At 44.6% G+C, this 18,442-nt stretch overlaps 1 protein-coding gene across 3 annotated transcripts in view; it reads right to left on the bottom strand.

Annotated features, from left to right (window-relative positions):
• Positions 1 to 14,238, bottom strand: part of LOC117039395 (scaffold attachment factor B1-like) — a 36,034-nt gene extending 21,796 nt beyond the window's left edge. The window contains exons 1-9 of one of the 3 annotated variants that reach the window (XM_033136490.1): positions 14,006 to 14,238; positions 10,331 to 10,418; positions 8,932 to 8,996; positions 8,643 to 8,843; positions 6,418 to 6,480; positions 5,909 to 5,936; positions 4,406 to 4,916; positions 3,870 to 3,916; positions 345 to 445 (exon numbers count right to left, since the gene is read on the bottom strand). In XM_033136490.1, the coding sequence (XP_032992381.1) occupies positions 345 to 445; positions 3,870 to 3,916; positions 4,406 to 4,916; positions 5,909 to 5,936; positions 6,418 to 6,480; positions 8,643 to 8,843; positions 8,932 to 8,996; positions 10,331 to 10,418; positions 14,006 to 14,197 (1,296 nt within the window). In that variant the 5' untranslated portion in view covers positions 14,198 to 14,238. Of the gene's footprint in view, positions 1 to 344; positions 446 to 3,869; positions 3,917 to 4,405; positions 4,917 to 5,908; positions 5,937 to 6,417; positions 6,481 to 8,570; positions 8,844 to 8,931; positions 8,997 to 10,330; positions 10,419 to 14,005 lie in introns of all 3 variants that reach the window. The other 2 variants (XM_033136488.1, XM_033136489.1) reach the window with 2 other exon arrangements.
• Between the last annotated feature and the right edge of the window lie 4,204 nt (positions 14,239 to 18,442).

The raw sequence follows: 18,442 nt of genomic DNA, 5'->3' as shown, positions 1-18,442 counted from the left end.
AGAGATGCATTTTAAATAAAAGCACACATTCTACTCATGTAAAAACACCAAGCAGGCCCCACAAATAACCCAGAGATGCATTTTAAATAAAAGGACACATTCTACTCATGGAAAAACATGCTGATTCCCGGACCATCTGCAGGCCGGATTTAGAAGGTGATTGGGCTGGATCTGGCCCCCGGGCCTTAGTTTGCCTACCCATGGGTTAAATCCAAGAAGGGTAGCGGCAGTGGAAGGGAGGGAGGACAAAAGACACTCACCCTGGCATGTATAAAAGGACAACTTGAATAAAAGACTGACAAGCTTAATACTTTCCGCCTTGTTTGTTTCTGGAAAACGCTTACCTTTCCATATTTGCTAAATAGGTTCTTCAGATCTGTAGCTCTGGTGGAAGAGGAAAGACCACTAACCCACAGATTTCTGCCAGAACTACCACCAGCCCGACCTAAGTTGGAAGGGGGGAGAGGAGAAGGTAAATGTCTTCATCCAAAAAGAAAGGAAGACAGCATCGCAAAAGCAGACAGACTTGGAAGGTTTCTTTGGTTCTGGCCCATTTGAGAGCTCATGAGGGATTCTGATCTAACTTCAGCAATGCTATATCAAGCAGGAAGAGAAGGGGAAATCACCCCACAGCAGCCTTCCCAGATGTGCTTGAACTATGACTTCCATCAGCCCCAATATATGGCCATGCAGCTGATGGGAGTTGTAGTCCAAAACCTATTTTTTTTCAAACCCGTGTGGTGTTTTTAATGTGTTTCTCTCCACAGAGGCTGAAAATGTTAAAAGTGCTTGTTTGGGCAGAAGCAACTATAGTTAAGAATATTGGACAAGCATCACCTGAAGATTTATGGAGTAGACAAGAAGGGCTAGAAAGATGCAGAGCATAATGAAGCATCACAGGAATGACTAAGGACAATGCCAAAGATGCCTTATCTTTGGGCGGGGGGGGGGGATGCCATTGTTTTTCATCAAGTTCACAGAGGTCACTTTTCTCAAAATCTCTTTTTTTTTCTTGGGGCCCAAATCAAGCTCATATCAGGGCCTTAAATCACACTGCTGGTTTGGGCAAATATGACACCCAGCCAGCCACCCACACCCCTTAATTTCAGTTACAGGTAGGTAGCCGTGTTGGTCTGCCATAGTCAAAACAAAACAAAATAAAAAATTCCTTCCAGTAGCACCTTAGAGACCAACTAAGTTTGTTCTTGGTATTGGAGCCTTATTTGCCCCTACGGGTTCCCATGGTTGCGCCCGGTGAGAAAACATGGGAGCAGAAAAGACACCTGAGGCTGCTGGCTTCAGAGAGAGAAAGATTTATTTTCTACATGCAGAGGTACTGCGGTGTTCAGACATCCAAGCAAGTACAAAACTAGTCAATTTTCAGACAGTTCTTATAGACAGTTCTTTGGCTCTCTTCCCACCCCAGAAATCTTCCTCTTGTCCATATAAGGAACATTTCCTGTTGTACATTTCCTGTTGTACATATAAGGCAAAAGGACATTTAGCCCTGAGTTGGTTCATGCACACTCTAGCGAGGCCATCCTATCTCTGAATCAGTTCCTCTCTGTGCAAGGACAGTTACTCTCTGTGTTATCTCCAGACTCTTAGTCATAGCTTGCCAGAAAGAAGTACAATGCAGATCAAAGTTCACAGCTTTACAGAGGGGTTTCATAAGGCAAAGCTTAAAAAGTTCTTTTATACTTAAATATGTACAGGTTAGCTAATTAACCCCTTCCAGTATGAGCTTTCGTGTGCATGCACGAAATGTATCTGAAGAAGTGTGCATGCACACGAAAGCTCATACCAAGAACAAACCTAGCTGGTCTCCAAGGTGCTACTGGAAGGAATCTCTTAATTTCATGTCATATGCGTAGAACAGTGTTTTTCAACCACTGTTCCGCGGCACACTAGTGTGCCGCGAGATGTTGCCTGGTGTGCCGTGGGAAAAATGTCCCGGCCGTTGTTGTTGCCTTCCTTCAAGTGACTGGGAAATGGACCAACGCGCGCGAAGGCGTGTCTGGTGATGGCGCTTGGTGGCGTGCGCGTGCGTGAGGAGGGCGGGTTGGTCACGCTGCAGCCGCTGCCTCCCCCCCCAACCGCCTCGCTCGGCTGCGCTGCTCGGCTGGCGCCCTGAGGGGACGTGGCGGGTAAGTAGCGGGCACGAGGCAGCTCTGGTGATCAAAAGAGGGAAGAGCTTTGAAGGCGGCAAGAGGGAGGCTGGAGCGGCGGCGGCGGTTTTCTGAAGGGAGCCCCGTCGTCCCCAAGTCTGCAGGAGGAAGGAGCAGGCTCGCTTTCTGAGGCCGCCTTAGCGGGGCTTCCCTTCGGGAAGGGCTTGGCCTGGGGCGGAATGAGGGGCGCTTCTCGCCGGCTGGTTTGCGTTTCTGACCCGCCCTGAAAAGGCAGCCCAGCGCCAAAGCGAGGCCCCATTGCTTCCCTAACAGCACTTCCCTGTTTCCCACTTGGCGTGCCCCCCCGCCACTCCCAGGACAGAGAGTGTCAGAGGGACACCAGGCTCCAAGGCCTGGAGCCGCAGCTCGAATGGTAGAGTTCACTGGGAATTCGCCCACCTCCAGCGGAGGTGGCGCTGGGTCCTGTGGGTGCGGATATCTTTGGCTGCTATTGTATTTTTGCTCGGTTTTTGTTTTTGTGTCGATTTTTCTTAGTCTTTATTGAACTGTTAACATTGGCACATAGGTGCATGTGTAAGAGAAGTAATAAACTGATTCAGCGTGTTCACCTACTGCTGGATAAATAACGCCCATTCACAAGGCAAGCAGATGGTGTACAGGTGGCAGTTTAGGAATTGCGAGATTGACATGGGTGTGAATTGTGAATATACGATATTGCACAGGTATGTGGACAACCACTGCCGTGAATTGTACACAAGATCATCACAAAAAAGGGAAACACCACATTGGCTGGGCTCTCAAGTGTGGCATGGCAGTTAATTATATCATGTCAGGATGTCTCAGGAGCTTCTCCACTCATGTCTTTGTCACAAAAAAGTCAGTCAGGTACAAGACTAGAGTCCCTCAGACCTTACTTGGGGCTGGACTATATTTTGAAAAAAATATGAACAAATTCCTATGCCCCACAAATAACCCAGAGATGCATTTTAAATAAAAGGACAGGTTCCAATTCTGTAAAAACACGCTGATTCCTGGACCATCCGCGGGCAGCATTTAGAAGGTGATTGGGCCACATCCGGCCCCCGGGTCTTAGTTTGGGGACCCCTGCTCTTAAGTCCAAGAATTATAAAATACTTTCTTTGTGTTTATTTGATTCCTATTCAAGAGAATTACGTTATATATAGTCAATATAGGCACAGAGTTAAATTTTTTAACATTTTCTAATGGTGGTGTGCCTCATGATTTTTTTCATGAAACAAGTGTGCCTTTGCCCAAAAAGGTTGAAAAACACTGGCGTAGAAGACCCATGGATATGGCTAACTTTCAATGTATAGCTTAGTGATACTACCCACTACATGCAAAAAGGATTGGAGACCTTTGCAGGCATTTATATTTTAGAAACAATCTTCTTCTCTCTTTTGTTTTACTGTATATATGTGAGCTTTATATAGCAGGGGAATGTCCCATTATCTTCCACCCATTTGGTAGAAGCGCCTGTTCAAGTTAGAAATTACATTCAAGACCATTTAATAGTAACCAAATTACTCTTTCAGAGAAACTTGGTATGCCACTTGGTCACACTTGGAAGCAGACCTGCTGAAATTAATGGGCATTACTCATTTAGATCCGTTCATTTCAACAAGTCTATTCAGAGCTTAGTTGGATTCTGGTCGCTACCTGCAAGTAGGATTTGAGGATAACTATGAACGACGACAGCAAAGAATCATTGTTACAGCTTACCTTTCTCATCCTTTGAAATGCTTTTAGCCTCTGCATCCTTATTAGAGCTAAAGACAGGGGGGGAAACAAAGAACTTTACTCAACAAGAATGAGGCCGTGAGAAAAAAGAGCACGCAAGGCTGTGTCTGCTAGGATCAGATACCTACCAGAAAAATAATGTGAAAGGAATTAACCCCTTTTAAGGGGTATCTTTAAGAACTCAACAAGGAGGGTCAGAGGCGATGAAACAGAGCTACCGCTTAAATAGTGGACAAAGGTCAAGAGCACAACTTGCAAAACTCAGAAATAAAATAAATGCTTAATGAGAAATGGGCTGGGGAGGGGGGGACGTAGCGAACCACATTCTACTAAAGAGGTACGCAAGGACAACTTAAAAAAAAAAAAGGAAAAGATTTTTATTTGGAACAAGCTATCATCTGGTTAAGGCCCTTGCAACAGGGTCCCTTTGGAGGAATTCACAGCGCATTTGCATTCATAAACGACCAACGGGGAAGAAAAAAAGAGAGCATCTGGTCTAAAACGGAGAAAAAACAAACCTCGTGTTCTGATCACCACCCTCTTGGGCAGAGGACTCTTCCTCACAATTAGCCTTGTCTTCCATCTTCTCGGCATCTTGGCTAACCACCTGGAAACCTGCGTCCTTCTCCGCAGTTTCCTCACTACTGGCTTCCAGAGTTTGGGCTGCATTGCTACTCTCACCACTTCCTTCTCCTCCTTCTCCTCCACCACCACACCTGCTCTCTACTGCTAAAGAGTCAGAGTCCAGGTTAGCTTCCTCTACTGTCTCTTCACTCGGCTCCCCTTTCGCTACCACTAAGTGCTTCGCTTCATCCTCCTCGCTCTTGGCTGCAGCCTGGCCGTCCGTATCTAAAAGCTCTTCGTCCGACTGAGCGACGGCAGTGGCAAGTGCGTCTTCCTCTTCCTGGGCTTCCTGTTTGACCGGCAACGAGATATTCTCTTCCTGTGCCTGCTCTGCTTCAGAAGCTTCTTCTTTAAGGGGCTCAGATTTACAAGTGTCACCCAAAATGTCGAGCATTTTCTCATTTTCTATGGATTTAACAGGAATAGAATGGCACAAGGTTTAATCACCAGGGAAACACAGCAAAGACAAATGCGGAACGGGCATGGCTGCCAGACTTAACACTGAGAGAACGGCTAAGGCTACACAGAGATTGGAAAACCCCTTGGGTATACCACATTCAAATGCCTAACGCTAACTTTAGTCTTACATGGCTATCAGAGCAACGCCTGAAAAGAGAGAAGGAAGAAAAACCTTTATGTGCAGCGTTCCCAGCTTGCTCCTCACTTGTCTTCACGCAGTTGTGCTGCTTTCCCTTTTTCCACATTTTTTTTCTCTCCCCGGAAATGAGCTTCGAAAGTCCATGATGCTTATACAGACTGCACAGATTCTCTTTCAGACAGTTCAGCTTCCGGATTTTATTTATTTATTCTACTGAAATTCTTTCAAGGAGACCAGTCCATACGTGAACACCAAGAACAACTTCAGGTGGGAATGAGAAGACATTCATAGTCCAGAAAAGCAAGAGTGATGGGAATTTCCATGAACGACCCATCTTTCGTCCTTCCAAGTATCCACTTTGCGATTTGGGTCCCTACCTTTACTGTATACTTCTCTAGCCAAAGTTACAGAACCAAGGCACTGGGTAATATCACAAGATCTGCTCTGCACACAGGAATTGCTCATTAGGCTCAGTGTGCTCCCCAATTAAGGGATTTAAAATCAAACCGCTCTCTTGAAAGACTGGTCTTGGGCCATATTAATAATAGGATGCTGTTGCAGATCTGGTGATATGACCAGATTTCCAATCTCTGTGGCTTTTTCTCCCTCTTTTTGTGTGTGTGTGTGATCTGGATTGTGCACCAGTTACAAATAAGTGAACCACAGATACTAGTGGAATAAAACCTAAAAAGAGTAACTAAAGGAATTTGTGTGCAAAACTTATGTGGAAGGTTAAGGGCCAGGGAGAGCAAGGTGTTTTTGTTTTGTTTTGTTTTGTTTTGTTTTGAAGTATCAGTACCTGATTCCAAGGGAAATTCTTCAAGCTCCTATTAAAATAATAAACAGGGGAAGGGTGGAAACAAGCAAAAGTTACAAAACTCCATTGTACGGCAAGATGAAAAGTCAACGCGACGCAAAAGCTGCCACAACAGCATAACACCTTCCCCAACGGTGACTCGGCAGCTAGCGCGAACCATTTGTATGCTTTGTCCCATCTCTGGGTTGTCTGAAACTATGTAGATTCATCTAAGTTAATGTAACCCAAGTTAGTCCTGCCCATCAGCTTCAAGGAGCCTACTCTGAGTCGTGCAATCTTTGGGTACAGCCCATAATCTCAACGCCACAGTGATAGCTGAGGAGCAAAGGCAAAGAGCTACCGCTATTGTTTTTAGCCCAATGAACCACGGTTCTTTAGCTGAATGAATCCCACCCTATTTGCCGCCACCAGAAAGTATGGCTCTTTCTTTCCACATATCTATTCTACATCTATCGATCTAGTCACACAGAGAGAGGAAAGAAAAAAGTTACCTTCTCATCTGTAAAATCAGAGGAAACCAGATCGAGGGTGTTTCTGGACTCTTCTCCTTCCACCTATAAGTAGTGAAGAACAGCGTCAAATTTCCTGAAACACCACAGTTTCTTCAATGAAAACCAAGAATGAATTGGAGACCCCCTCCAGCTGCCCTTTAGTTGCCACCTCATCCCCCCAAAAACCAGCTGGTAGTTAAATAATATTTTCTACCTCTTTAAAAACAGTGGTAAACGAAACTGGGGGAATTAAAAAAAAAACGATGAAAAATGGCAGCAAATTCTTTGAGAGTGATGTTGCTGCAATGGTTAATGGTTTTAATGGGGTTAATGGGGAAGGGCCATAGCTGAGCAGTAGAGCGTTCCAGGTTCAATCCCAGGCATCTCCAAGTCGAGCAAGGAAACACTAGGGAGCAGCTGCCAGTTAGTACAGGCAATACTGAGCTAGATGGGTCAAAGGACTGACTCAGTATGAGGCAGCTTACTCGGTTCCCATATTCCAGGGCACACCATGCCTTCAGATTCCTCCCTCTCACCTCCTCTCTAAGTCACCTGTTATGTACACAGAGGATGTTGCTTAGCACGAAAGCAAACCACTGGTCTCTCCACCCACAAAAAAACCATTAAAACTATACGGTGTTGCATTAAAGAAGCAGGACGTAAATGTACCCCAGGTAGGTTTTGTCTAAACCACTAGCAATGCTAACCCAAACAGCAAGGGACACGAGACAATGCTATTCTACCCAGGGTGAGGCTGGTGAGGGAAGAGAAGCTCAGCTTGGCCTCCAGGCGGTCATGCTGGACTCTGAAGTGCAAGAGTAAGCCCTAATAAGCCTTTTCGTTTTAAAACCAGTGCTCCAGAGTGTGGGCAGGTGCACACATTTTGCCACAACTTAACTGTGGATCACATATTTCATGCACACACATACACCCTAAAGTAATGATTCTCTAGCACGTTTACTTTGCACAGGTAAGCACTTGCAGAGGTAGCATTCAAGTCCACGTCTCCCAAATCCATTTACACATGAAATCATCCCTGGCACCCCAATTCTAAACACCTGGCTTTGGAATCAGCTCACAAATTCCTTTTGAAGTTGGCGGGCCTGGCACTAGATCCAGTGTTTGAAAATCTCATTTTTCTAGGCGCATTTTGCAACAGGGAATTTCATTAGCGTGAGCAGTTTCTGAGCTCTGGGTGCAGTACTGCACCTAAGATTTCAGATTAAAACTGCAGAGTAGAAGAAGGATAGGAGGACCTTTTTCTGCCTCCCCACTTCCAGCTACTCTCTGAAGACTGGAGAAGAGACCCTCTTAAGAATATTAGGGGGGTGGGCAGGGGAAGCACTAGACCATGTGAAAAATGAATGTAATATTTTAGCTGCAGTTCATTCATTGTCAGCTTTCTATTCTTGTTATTAAAAAGTGTGCCTAGACATTCCATTGTTGCGCCCATAACCTAGGTTTAAGGTGCCATTTAGCTCCTAGCTTTCATATCTCAGTTTCTAACAATGGTTAGATCCCAAGCTAGCTTAAACAGAATGACAGGTTGGGCTTCTGGGGTTGCATCCAATTAAGTTCAGCAAACAGGAGACCCCAAAAAAACGAACAAGATTTAAGCTGGCCATGTGCATTCATTTCACCGGATCTACTCTGGAGTAGAACAGACATAGGATACAACCCCTGATTCCTTTTGTTAACGACAAGTATAGAGGAGCTAAGCTGGCTATCAATTCTTCATAGATTCAAGTGTCCTGATTCTAAAGACAACAAGCGGCTTGCTCAGAACCATTATGCTTCGAGCAAAACTTGAGCTGGGCTGCATTCGGCAAAGGCCACCAGACACACAGGAAGATGAGCAAATGGAAATGCATGTGAAAAGAAAAAGGGGGGGGGGAATTAACCATTTTTAAAAAATAATAAAAACTATTTCTGGAATCTTTCTACTGCAACGTTTATGATGCATGCATTTAAAGCTTACAGGTTTCAGTAAAAATTGCAATGGCTTTGGACAAACACAAGGGGGGGGGCAAGAATCAAATGGAATTTTTTTATTTTAAAAAAAACCAACCAAATTATTTCCACTTTAATAAAATAAATGGAAATTGTGGCGATTATTCAGACGGCATGTATGTTTTTTTAAAAGAGATGCATACCATGGCTACTGGTATTTCTCTTGATTCTTCTTTAATGTCTGACATGTGTGGAAGGGCCTCCGTGTTACCTACAGGACATCCTGAAAGCTGCTCTGGAAGTTCTCTCCTTTCTGCACCAGCATTTTCTTTACTATCAGACTGAGAGGAGGAGCCAAGTCTACTGTCAGCACAGTCATCTACACCACTGCCGTTATCTATTTCAGCTTCATCTAACAAATTAATATCCATCATGTCAATATCCTGCAAGTTATCCAAACTTGCTTCAATATCCTCCTGCGAAAAGAGAAAAAGGCCATATATATAATTGCCATCAGGACTCCAAAGCAGAACTGTTACTGTGCAGCTGCAAGGCTAGTTGTACCTGCCCGTCTCCAGAATCATCCTCAAGCCCATTGTCTTCAGCGCCCTCTTCCTCTGGTCTACGCCCTAATAAGATAAGGGTTATTAAAACACATACATACATATGTACATACATACATACATACATAATCTTTATTCAGGGCCCATTCTGCAATGCGAATGAAAAAAGTAAATAGAATCAGGGACAACTAAGGCCTGTTGTTGTTGTTGTTGTTGTTCTTCTTCAGTCGTTCAGTCATGTCCGCCTCTTCGTGACCCCATGGACCAGAGCACGCCAGGCACACCTATCTTTCACTGCCTCTCGCAGTTTGGCCAAACTCATGCTAGTCGCTTCGAGAACACTGTCCAACCATCTCATCCTCTGTCGTCCCCTTCTCCTTGTGCCCTCCATCTTTCCCAACATCAGGGTCTTTTCCAGGGAGTCTTCTCTTCTCATGAGGTGGCCAAAGTACTGGAGCCTCAACTTCAGGATCTGTCCTTCCAGTGAGCACTCGGGGCAGATTTCTTTAAGGAAGGAGAAGTTTTTTTGCAGTCCATGGGACTCTCAAGAGTCTCCTCCAGCACCATAATTCAAAAACTAAGGCCTAGTCCTCACTAAAAACTCTGGATCTAAGCAGAAAACCAGTGCAGTGTAATGATTAAAGAACGCTGGACTAGGTAAAGGTAAATGCTGGAATAGGGACCTTGGAGACCAGGGGTTAAATTCCCAATCAGCAACGAAGCAAACCGGGTAGCCTTCAGCCAATCACTCACTCTCAGCCAGGCTTGTTTTGATTATAAAAATTTAGGAAAGTATGTATGCCATCTCGAGCTCCTTGGAGGAAAGGTGGGGTATAAATTTCACAAATAAATAAGGCCCACAATGTTGTCAAGATGGGTCAATGCAATGTCTACCAGAGTACCCTTTGCCATTTTTCACTACAACCCAGACATCCATTTGGAGATCCGTTGCTAAAATGCTTTGCCGTATGTATGGAAAAGTGTGCTACTGCTGCCACCCAACCTAGATCAGGCCGCAACACAGCAGCGGGTCCTGACCCACTGGTGGATGATGAACAGTCTGCTTCAAATCAGCAGCCTTTTGGGCTAAAGGGCGATATCTAAATGGCATTTTTATTTGTTTTGGTGTAAGTTGCCTAGAAGGTATAGATTAAGCAGGTCATAAATTGAATACATACAGCAAATGAAGCAGTAAACATATTTCAATACTGCTTCAGACTAAAGGGGAAGGGGAGGGTGACAGAGTGCTTGATAAAGGAATTCTTGAGCACAACTCTGTGATTTGCCCAGACACACTGTCTTAAGCAAATGCTGTTTCTCAGCATTTTGGGGGAGGCACAGCTATAGGCAAGTTAACCATTCACATGCAAGCAGGATTCCTTCCCTATTCCCCGGCATACCTTTGCTGCTCCTCTTGGGCACCTTCTTTGTGGTTATTTCTGTCACCACTGCAATCTCTTCAGGGTCTCCCCCCTCCTCCTCAACAGCCTGTTAAAAGAACATAGGGTTAAACATTTACAACTCAACTCTTCAGGACAATCCCACGGCCCTTCTCAGGACAAAATAACTATGCTGCAAGATTTTGAAACGGGAATGATCGGATGGCAGCAGGTTCGCTCAGAATGTCACAGCTCTCCTCCCAGCTCCAGGAGATCCAGTTCCCTTTCCAGCATCAGGGTTCCGGGACAGGATCTTCTATGAAGCCTGCCAGCCTTGATGATTCTTTGAACATGGCTTTGTAACTACACCTCTACCAGCTCAAGATTTCTTAATTGCTGCAGAACATATTCCGCTTCCCTTACAGAGAAGGGTTTTTCATCACTGCTTCCTGTTAAACGTCATGGCCCTTAGAAGAGAGAGGAATATACTGGAAATAAACCACTGACTGCGCAGGTTCATGGACCATGGTCTCTGCTTCCTTGGAGGAATTGATGGAATGCTTACCAAATCTGCAGAAGACACCAAACTGGGAGGGGTAGCTAATGGCACTGAAGATAGAGATTCAAGATTACCTTAATAGATTGGGGTACTGGGCCCAAACTAACAAAATGAATTTCAATAGGGACAAACACACTTAGGCAGGAAAAACCAAGTGCACAAATATAAGGTGGGGGACACTTGGTTTGCCAATAGTACATGTGAAAAGGATCTAGGGGTCTTCTATCCCAGGGAGAGAAACCGAAGCACACCAACAAACAACCCTTGGCAGCACCTTAACTTTAACCACAGCTTTTGTTGACTAGAGTCCGTGAGTGACATCAGATGCATTATTCTCAGTTGACAAACTATGTTCTCATTGATTTTAATTTATTTATTGCACTCATGTTCCATCTTCCCTCCAGTGAGCTCAAAGTGGCACACATAGTTCTCCCCTTAATTTAATCCCCACAACAGACCTGTAAGGCAGGTTAGGCTAAGAGGCAGTGACTCGCCCAAAATCACCCAGTGAGCTTCATGGCTGAGCGGGGATTTTGACCCTGGCCTCCCAGGTCCTAGTCCAACACTCTAACCGCTACACACACTGGCTCTCCTTATGGATGGAAATCATCAGATTTGAGTCTACTGTCTAACCCAGTGGTGATGAACCTATGGCATGTGTGCAAGTACCCAGGCTGAGACCCTACCTGCCTGTGAACTGTCTCGCCAGAGTGGTGCATGCTCTAGTTATCTCCTGCTTAGTTTACCGCAATGCGCTCTACATGGGGCTACCTTTGAAGGTGACCCGGAAACTGCAACTAATCCAGAATGTGGCAACCAGACTGGTGACTGGGAGTGGCCACTGAGTCCATATAACACCGTTCCTGAAAAACTACATTGGCTCCCAGCACATTTCCGAGCACAATTCAAAGTGCTGACCTTTAAAACCCTAAATGGCCTCGGCCCAGTACAGACGTACCTCGTGTTACATCACGCACATGCGTGCCAAATCGTGACCCGTGCATGCGCAGAAGCGGCGCTGCGGGTTGCGGACAGCTCAGGATGCAAACGGGGCTCCGGAACGGATCCCGTTCGCATCTAGAGGTACGACTGTATACCTGAAGGAGCCTCTCCACCCCCATCGCTCAGCCCAGACATTGAGGTCCAGCTCCAATGGCCTTCTGGCAGATCCCTCCCTGCGAGAAGTGAGATTACAGGGAACTAGCAGAGGGCCTTCTCGGTAGTGGCGCCTGCCCTGTGGAACGCCCTCCTGTCAGATGTCAAGAAAATAAACAACTATCCAACTTTTAGAAGACATCTGAAGGCAGCCTTGTTTGGGGAAGTATTTAATGTTTGAAGTTTTATTCTGTTTTTAGTCCTCTGTTGGGAGCCACCCAGAGTAGCTGGGGAAACCCAGCCAGATGGGCGGAGTATAAATAAAAAAATTACTAATATTATCATCATCATTATTAGCTGTCACAAATTACTGCTGTTGTGTGAACTGTCACTTATCAGGCAGTACCTCTGCATTATACACACACATAAATGTACAGAAAATATGCACTAAGCTCTACATACTACACTTTCTGCATTTCATTGCCCGTTGACTCCTGTTTTTATCACTTTTCCTTCTATATATGTATAAATACACACAAATATGTATGTATATATACGTTGCTACAACACACACACTATTAAATATAACATTTCATGAGCTTTAGTGAAACCATGCAGGGAGGGATTTGTCTTTTTTTACCATAGGTTCGCATCACAATACTGCTGCCGTTGTGACCCATAACTATGTCCTGTTTCAAAACCTACATAGACCACAAAGGCTGCAGAAATAAAGCTTGAAACATGGGCAGAGCTGGCAGGTGCAATCAAGGATACGGTATGGATACGATGTGGAGAGCACAGCCCACAGTTCTTACAATGACAAGCCAAAACGGAAAAAGGCCCTGCTTTTGTTGCCACCACGTAGGATTTTTCTGGGCCTCAATTGTCCAACTGTGGATTTGTGAACTTCTTTTCTGGTCTCTGTTTTAACTAGACCAAAGTGCATGTAGCTAGAATCATGTCTCCACCCCCCTCACCCACAAACACACACCCCCAAACACACTCTCTTTTAGATTTTAGCTTTAGATTCATAGACTCAAGAGTTGGAAAGGGCCCCAAAGACTCATCTAGTGCAGTGTTTTTCAACCTTTTTTGGGCAAAGGCACACTTGTTTCATGAAAAAAATCAGGAGGCACACCACCATTAGAAAATGTTAAAAAAAATTAACTCTGTGCCTATAAAGTAATTTTTCAATTTTTCCGGAACAGTGGTTGAAAAACACTGATCTAGTGCAACACCCCTGGAAGGCAGGAAGCACAGCTCAAGAACCCCTGACAAAAACCTCCAAGAAAGCCCACCATCTTTCAAGGTCCCCTTGTCCCACTGTCAAACTGCTCTTATCGCCAGGAAGTTCCTCCTAAACGTTTAGTTTAGTTGAGGTCATTTTGATATGACTCAGTATTTTCACTTTTTGTACACTTGTGTAAGCATGGCTGTGAATTTTTCCCGTTTTTTATGCTTCTACCTCTTTGGAAGCAGCTTTGAAGTTGTTGTTTTGTTTGTTTGCGACCAAGCAGCATGTGAGATTTTATTAAATTAATAGAGAACCTCCTTTCTTTTCGTTTGAACCCATCTGTCCGGGTCCTCCCACTTTGAAGAAGGAACAGCAGCAGCAGGATAGTAATCATAGCTATTATAAAGCTTGCTAATATTTTACAACTTTTTATGTGTTGTAAGCCGCCCAGAGTGGCTGGGGAAACCCAGCCAGATGGCCGGGGTATAAATAATAAAATTACTATAATTATTAATTGTGGTTGTCGTCGTCATCTTCCACTTGACAGCGCTTCGGATACCAGGAGACTGCAGCCTCTTCGGGGCAGGGGCACCTAGTGCCAACACTCGATTTTTTACAGACAACAAGCGATCGATACCTAAGCGGACTCGGAATACCGCATTCCCAAAGAACGTCTAACTACTCTGAGTCTACAAATCCGCAAGAGGGAGGGGGAGGGGCAAAGGCCACCGAAAGCGCACGCGCAGTAAGCATTTAACCTCTTGCACGCCGGCCCGTTTTTAATCCCCCCCCCCCGACGCTTCTTCACCTTCCTGAGCCGCTCGAGGAGGACGCTCTTGATGCCGCTGCTGTCCAAGCTGCGCCGCTTCAGCTCGGCCCGCAAGTCGATCACCCGCAGGTCGCTCAGCCGACGCGTCGCCCCGAAGGAGCCATCCGACTCGCCGCCGCCGCCGCCGCTGAGGGGAACCGCCGCTTCGCCGGCCAGGTTCTCCGCCGCCATCGAAAGGAAATTGCCTCCTCGGCTCTTTTTTTTTTTTTACAAAAGCTGCTTTTCTTTTAAAAAAAATATATTTAATATACAGGAACAAAATAAAAATTTTAAAGTGGCAGTTTGCGCGGCGCGCGCCTCCTCTCGCTACGCACAAAATGGCGGCCGCAGATCTACGCGCAGGCGCAGAGCAGGCGGGGCCCGCTGAGACGCATGCTCAGAGTGCACGATCCGCTCTGGCGCATGCGCCATTTCTTGAGCGACCCCTAGGCAGGAAGGAAACTTGCTGCTTTGCGCGCATGCGTAATAAGAAAAGTGAAGGGTGTGAATTATTAAGGGACAGAATTCTCAGTAGCATTTTGTCCTGGAAAAGCCCCATGTTGGGCAAATCACTTTTCTCTCAGCCTCAGTTCAACAACCACAACCAAATATGCTATATATATATATATAAAACATTATGGGATTATAATGTTAATAGCACATGTCAATCTCCTGAAAGGGCGTTTCCCCAGCAGATAAACCAGTGGTTTATTTTGCACATTACAAGACTTATGCAAGGAAAACTACATTCGTAATATGGCTTGGCTATCACAAAAAATGGGGAATTAAATGCGGTCCTTAGGGTCTATGTGGCCCTCGGGGCTCTTCCCCAGGCCAAATCCCTCACTGGCCCTGGTTCACAACATAAAAAATACAAAATGAAAACGCAAAATAAATAAAGTGCCCTCTCTTCAGTGTTGGGTTTTTGTATTTTGCTTAGCTGCAATCATTTAACCTTATTTTAAATATTAAATGCACATACCACTCTTCAAAAGATTTCAGGTTGCTTCGCAATAAAATTTTAAAAAGCTCTTAAACTCCGAAAATCATTCTTGAGTTGCTTACCTGGATGGAGGATATAGAGGGAAGGTGTGGAAACGAGCCTATTGTAGGAAAGTTAAATTAACACCTGTTGCTCCGCCTACTGTCGCCTCCAGCCCCGCCCAACATGGGCATGTGGCCCCCTCAGGAGGGAATGCTGTCCTCATGCTGAAAATGGCTCCCCACCCCTGGGTTAGTTTAGGATCTGGCAAACCAAGGTTCAAATCCCATGAAGCTCCATGAATGACCTTGACTTGGGCACAGTCCCTCAACCAAACCTACCCTTACATTACTGTGGTGGTAATAAATTAAAGGAGGGAGAGAGGACCTCCCCGACCTTGATAGGAAAAGTGAGATACTGTATTAATGTCATAACCAGATGTAATAATACAATAAGTAATATAATAAATGTAATTAGCCTGAACTCTTCTGATAAATACTTGTGGTGGGGTTAGACCAGTGATGGCGAACCTTTTAGAGATTGAGTGCCCAAACTGCAACCCCAAACCCACTTACTTATCACATAGTGCCAACACAGCAATTTAACCTGTATATCTCATTTTTTCTGTGTGTTTCATGTTTCTTCTTTATGACTGCTGCTGTAATAAATAATCCTTCATAAAAGTTACAGTATTACATTCTTCATTAAATTATCTTTCCATTGATATATAATTTTATGACAAAATAAAAAATAAACCAAATTCCTTCCAGTAGCACCTTAGAGACGAACAAAGTTTGTTCTTGGTATGAGCTTTCGTGTGCATGCACACTTCTTCAGATACCAAGAACAAACTTAGTTGGTCTCTAAGGTAATTGCTTGGAAGTAACATGCACATTATTTTGTATATTTGTTAAGTCTTTTATTGCCACTAATTTTATTGTCGCCGATTCCCTTTTAAATTTAATTGTGTGAGTGTAATTGCTGTTCCTGCATTTTTTGTCTTGTCTTGCTATGAGCTTAAAGGTGAAATAAACTGATTGAAGGTCTCTAAGGTGCTACTGGAAGGATTTTTTATTTATTTTGTATTTTGTTTTGACTATGGCACACCAACACGGCTACCTACCTATAATAAATGTAATCAGCTATTTGTTTGGAGGTGTTTTACTCCTGCCAAAAGAGATGCTGCAAGGAGTTTACAATGAACATTTGCAATACAATTCCTGCTCTGAGGTGTACACTCTAGAAGACATGACTAGGGCCGGCCCACCCATGAGGCAAGGTGAGGTGGCTGCCTTAGGCAACACGATATAGAAGGGCAGCTGATTCTGGCCTATAAAGAATGCATATTATGTGCTACTGCTGCAATGGCTGCACCAGTTGTGCTCCTTGGAGGCAACTTTTTCTACTGCGGCCTTTGGACAAATAGCATGTGCTGCTGATCTCCTCCCACCCTCCACTCACCCATTCTTCCCTGATGCAGTGGGTGGGAGATGGCACCATTTTGTGGCTCACCTCGGGTGCCAAAATGTCTTGGGGCCACCCTAGACAATGCTCAAAACGAAAAGGAGACTGGGGAAAAACGAAAAGGAGACTGTGTCCCAGACCAACCCTATGTCTACACAGAAGTAAGGCTGTAATCCTAGCCCCATTTACTAAGGAGTAAGCCCCACTGAGTTCAAAAGGACTGACTTCTGAGTAGACATTGCTAGGATTGTGAAGTTAGCCAAGTCCAATGGAATCAGTAGGTCTGTTATTAAATTTATTAGTCGCATACAAGCCAAAATTAAAAATATCAGTACATAAATAATAAATACTATGTAACATTCTACTGAATCCAGAAATAAAAAATCATAAAGATTGTATGCAACTGTTATTATGGGCAGACCCAATGAATCTGATGGATCTAAGCTAAGGTAACCTTATCCATTTATTTGATTATTAATTTACAGAGTTGTATCCAACTGCACTCAGAGCACTGAATTCAAAGGACCTATGTTAAAGGACCTACATATGTTAGTTCTGTCCATTCATTTCTGAGGCTCTGCTTGGTTGCAATGCCATTAAATGTATAATAAATATATTGTGGAAAGTTCTGTTGACACAGTGGTTCATCCTAGCAAGCAATTTTTAGTTAAGAGAGCAATTTATGTCGCAAAATTAATTGTTTATAAGCCATTTACAAGAAATGCTCAAAGTGGTTAGAACCCTTTGCAAATAATTAGCAATAAAAGATCAATGCGCCTTAACACCTACGTGTATTTTTTATCTATTTAACAAAAACAACAAAAATCACCCCACCTAAGTTTAAGGAAAGTTGAGAACCACCACGTGACCTTAGGGGCCAGTCACTGCCTCTCAGCCCTGCATACTGTTATGGAGAATCCAGGTGCGAGCCACCTGGCTCGTCAGGCAGAGCCTGCGGGTTCCTGCGGACTAATAAAGGAAGGCAAATAGAATTCACCTCCTGGGAAACAGAAGGGGAAGAAATGGAGGCAGTGAGAGATTTCACTTTCTTGGGTTCCATGATCACTGCAGATGGTGACAGCAGTCACGAAATTAGAAGACGCCTGCTTCTTGGGAGAAAAGCAATGACAAACCTAGACAGCATCTTAAAAAGCAAAGACATCACCTTGCCGACAAAGGTCCGTATAGTTAAAGCTATGGTTTTCCCAGTAGTAATGTACGGAAGTGAGAGCTGGACCATCAAGAAGGCTGATCGCCGAAGAATTGATGCTTTTGAATTATGGCACTGGAGGAGACTCTTGAGAGTCCCATGGACTGCAAGAAGATCAAACCTATCCATTCTCAAAGAAATCAGCCCTGAGTGCTCACTAGAGGGACAGATCCTGAAGTTGAGGCTCCAGTACTTTGGCCACCTCATGAGAAGAGAAGACTCCCTGGAAAAGACCCTGATGTTGGGAAAGATGGAGGGCACAAGGAGAAGGGGACGACAGAGGATGAGATGGTTGGACAGTGTTCTTGAAGCTACTAACATGAGTTTGGCCAAACTGTGGGAGGCAGTGAAGGATAGGCGTGCCTGGCGTGCTCTGGTCCATGGGGTCATGAAGAGTCGGACACGACTGAACGACTGAACAACAATAAAGGAAGGAGACCAGCCACCATCTGGATTCCGGAGCAAAATGGCTTTGATTGAACCCCGAAGAAGGGGTGACAAGGACTTTTTAGACTTCCCACCCTTCACTGCATCATTGCTACATCATCAAAACGACAGAAAAGGGGAGGGTTGTATAAGATTAGCATAGAACAGTGTTTTTCAACCACTGTTCCGCGGCACACTAGTGTGCCGCGAGATGTTGCCTGGTGTGCCGTGGGAAAAATTGAAAAATTCAAGAGAATTACTTTATATATAGTCAATATAGGCACAGAGTTAATTTTTTTAACATTTTCTAATGGTGGTGTGCCTCGTGATTTTTTTCATGAAACAAGTGTGCCTT

The sequence above is a fragment of the Lacerta agilis genome, chromosome 18, assembly GCF_009819535.1.
Source record: "Lacerta agilis isolate rLacAgi1 chromosome 18, rLacAgi1.pri, whole genome shotgun sequence".
NCBI lineage: Eukaryota > Metazoa > Chordata > Lepidosauria > Squamata > Lacertidae > Lacerta > Lacerta agilis.
The sequence above is the reverse complement of the archived record's forward strand: the minus strand, read 5'-3'. Positions and strand labels throughout refer to the sequence as shown.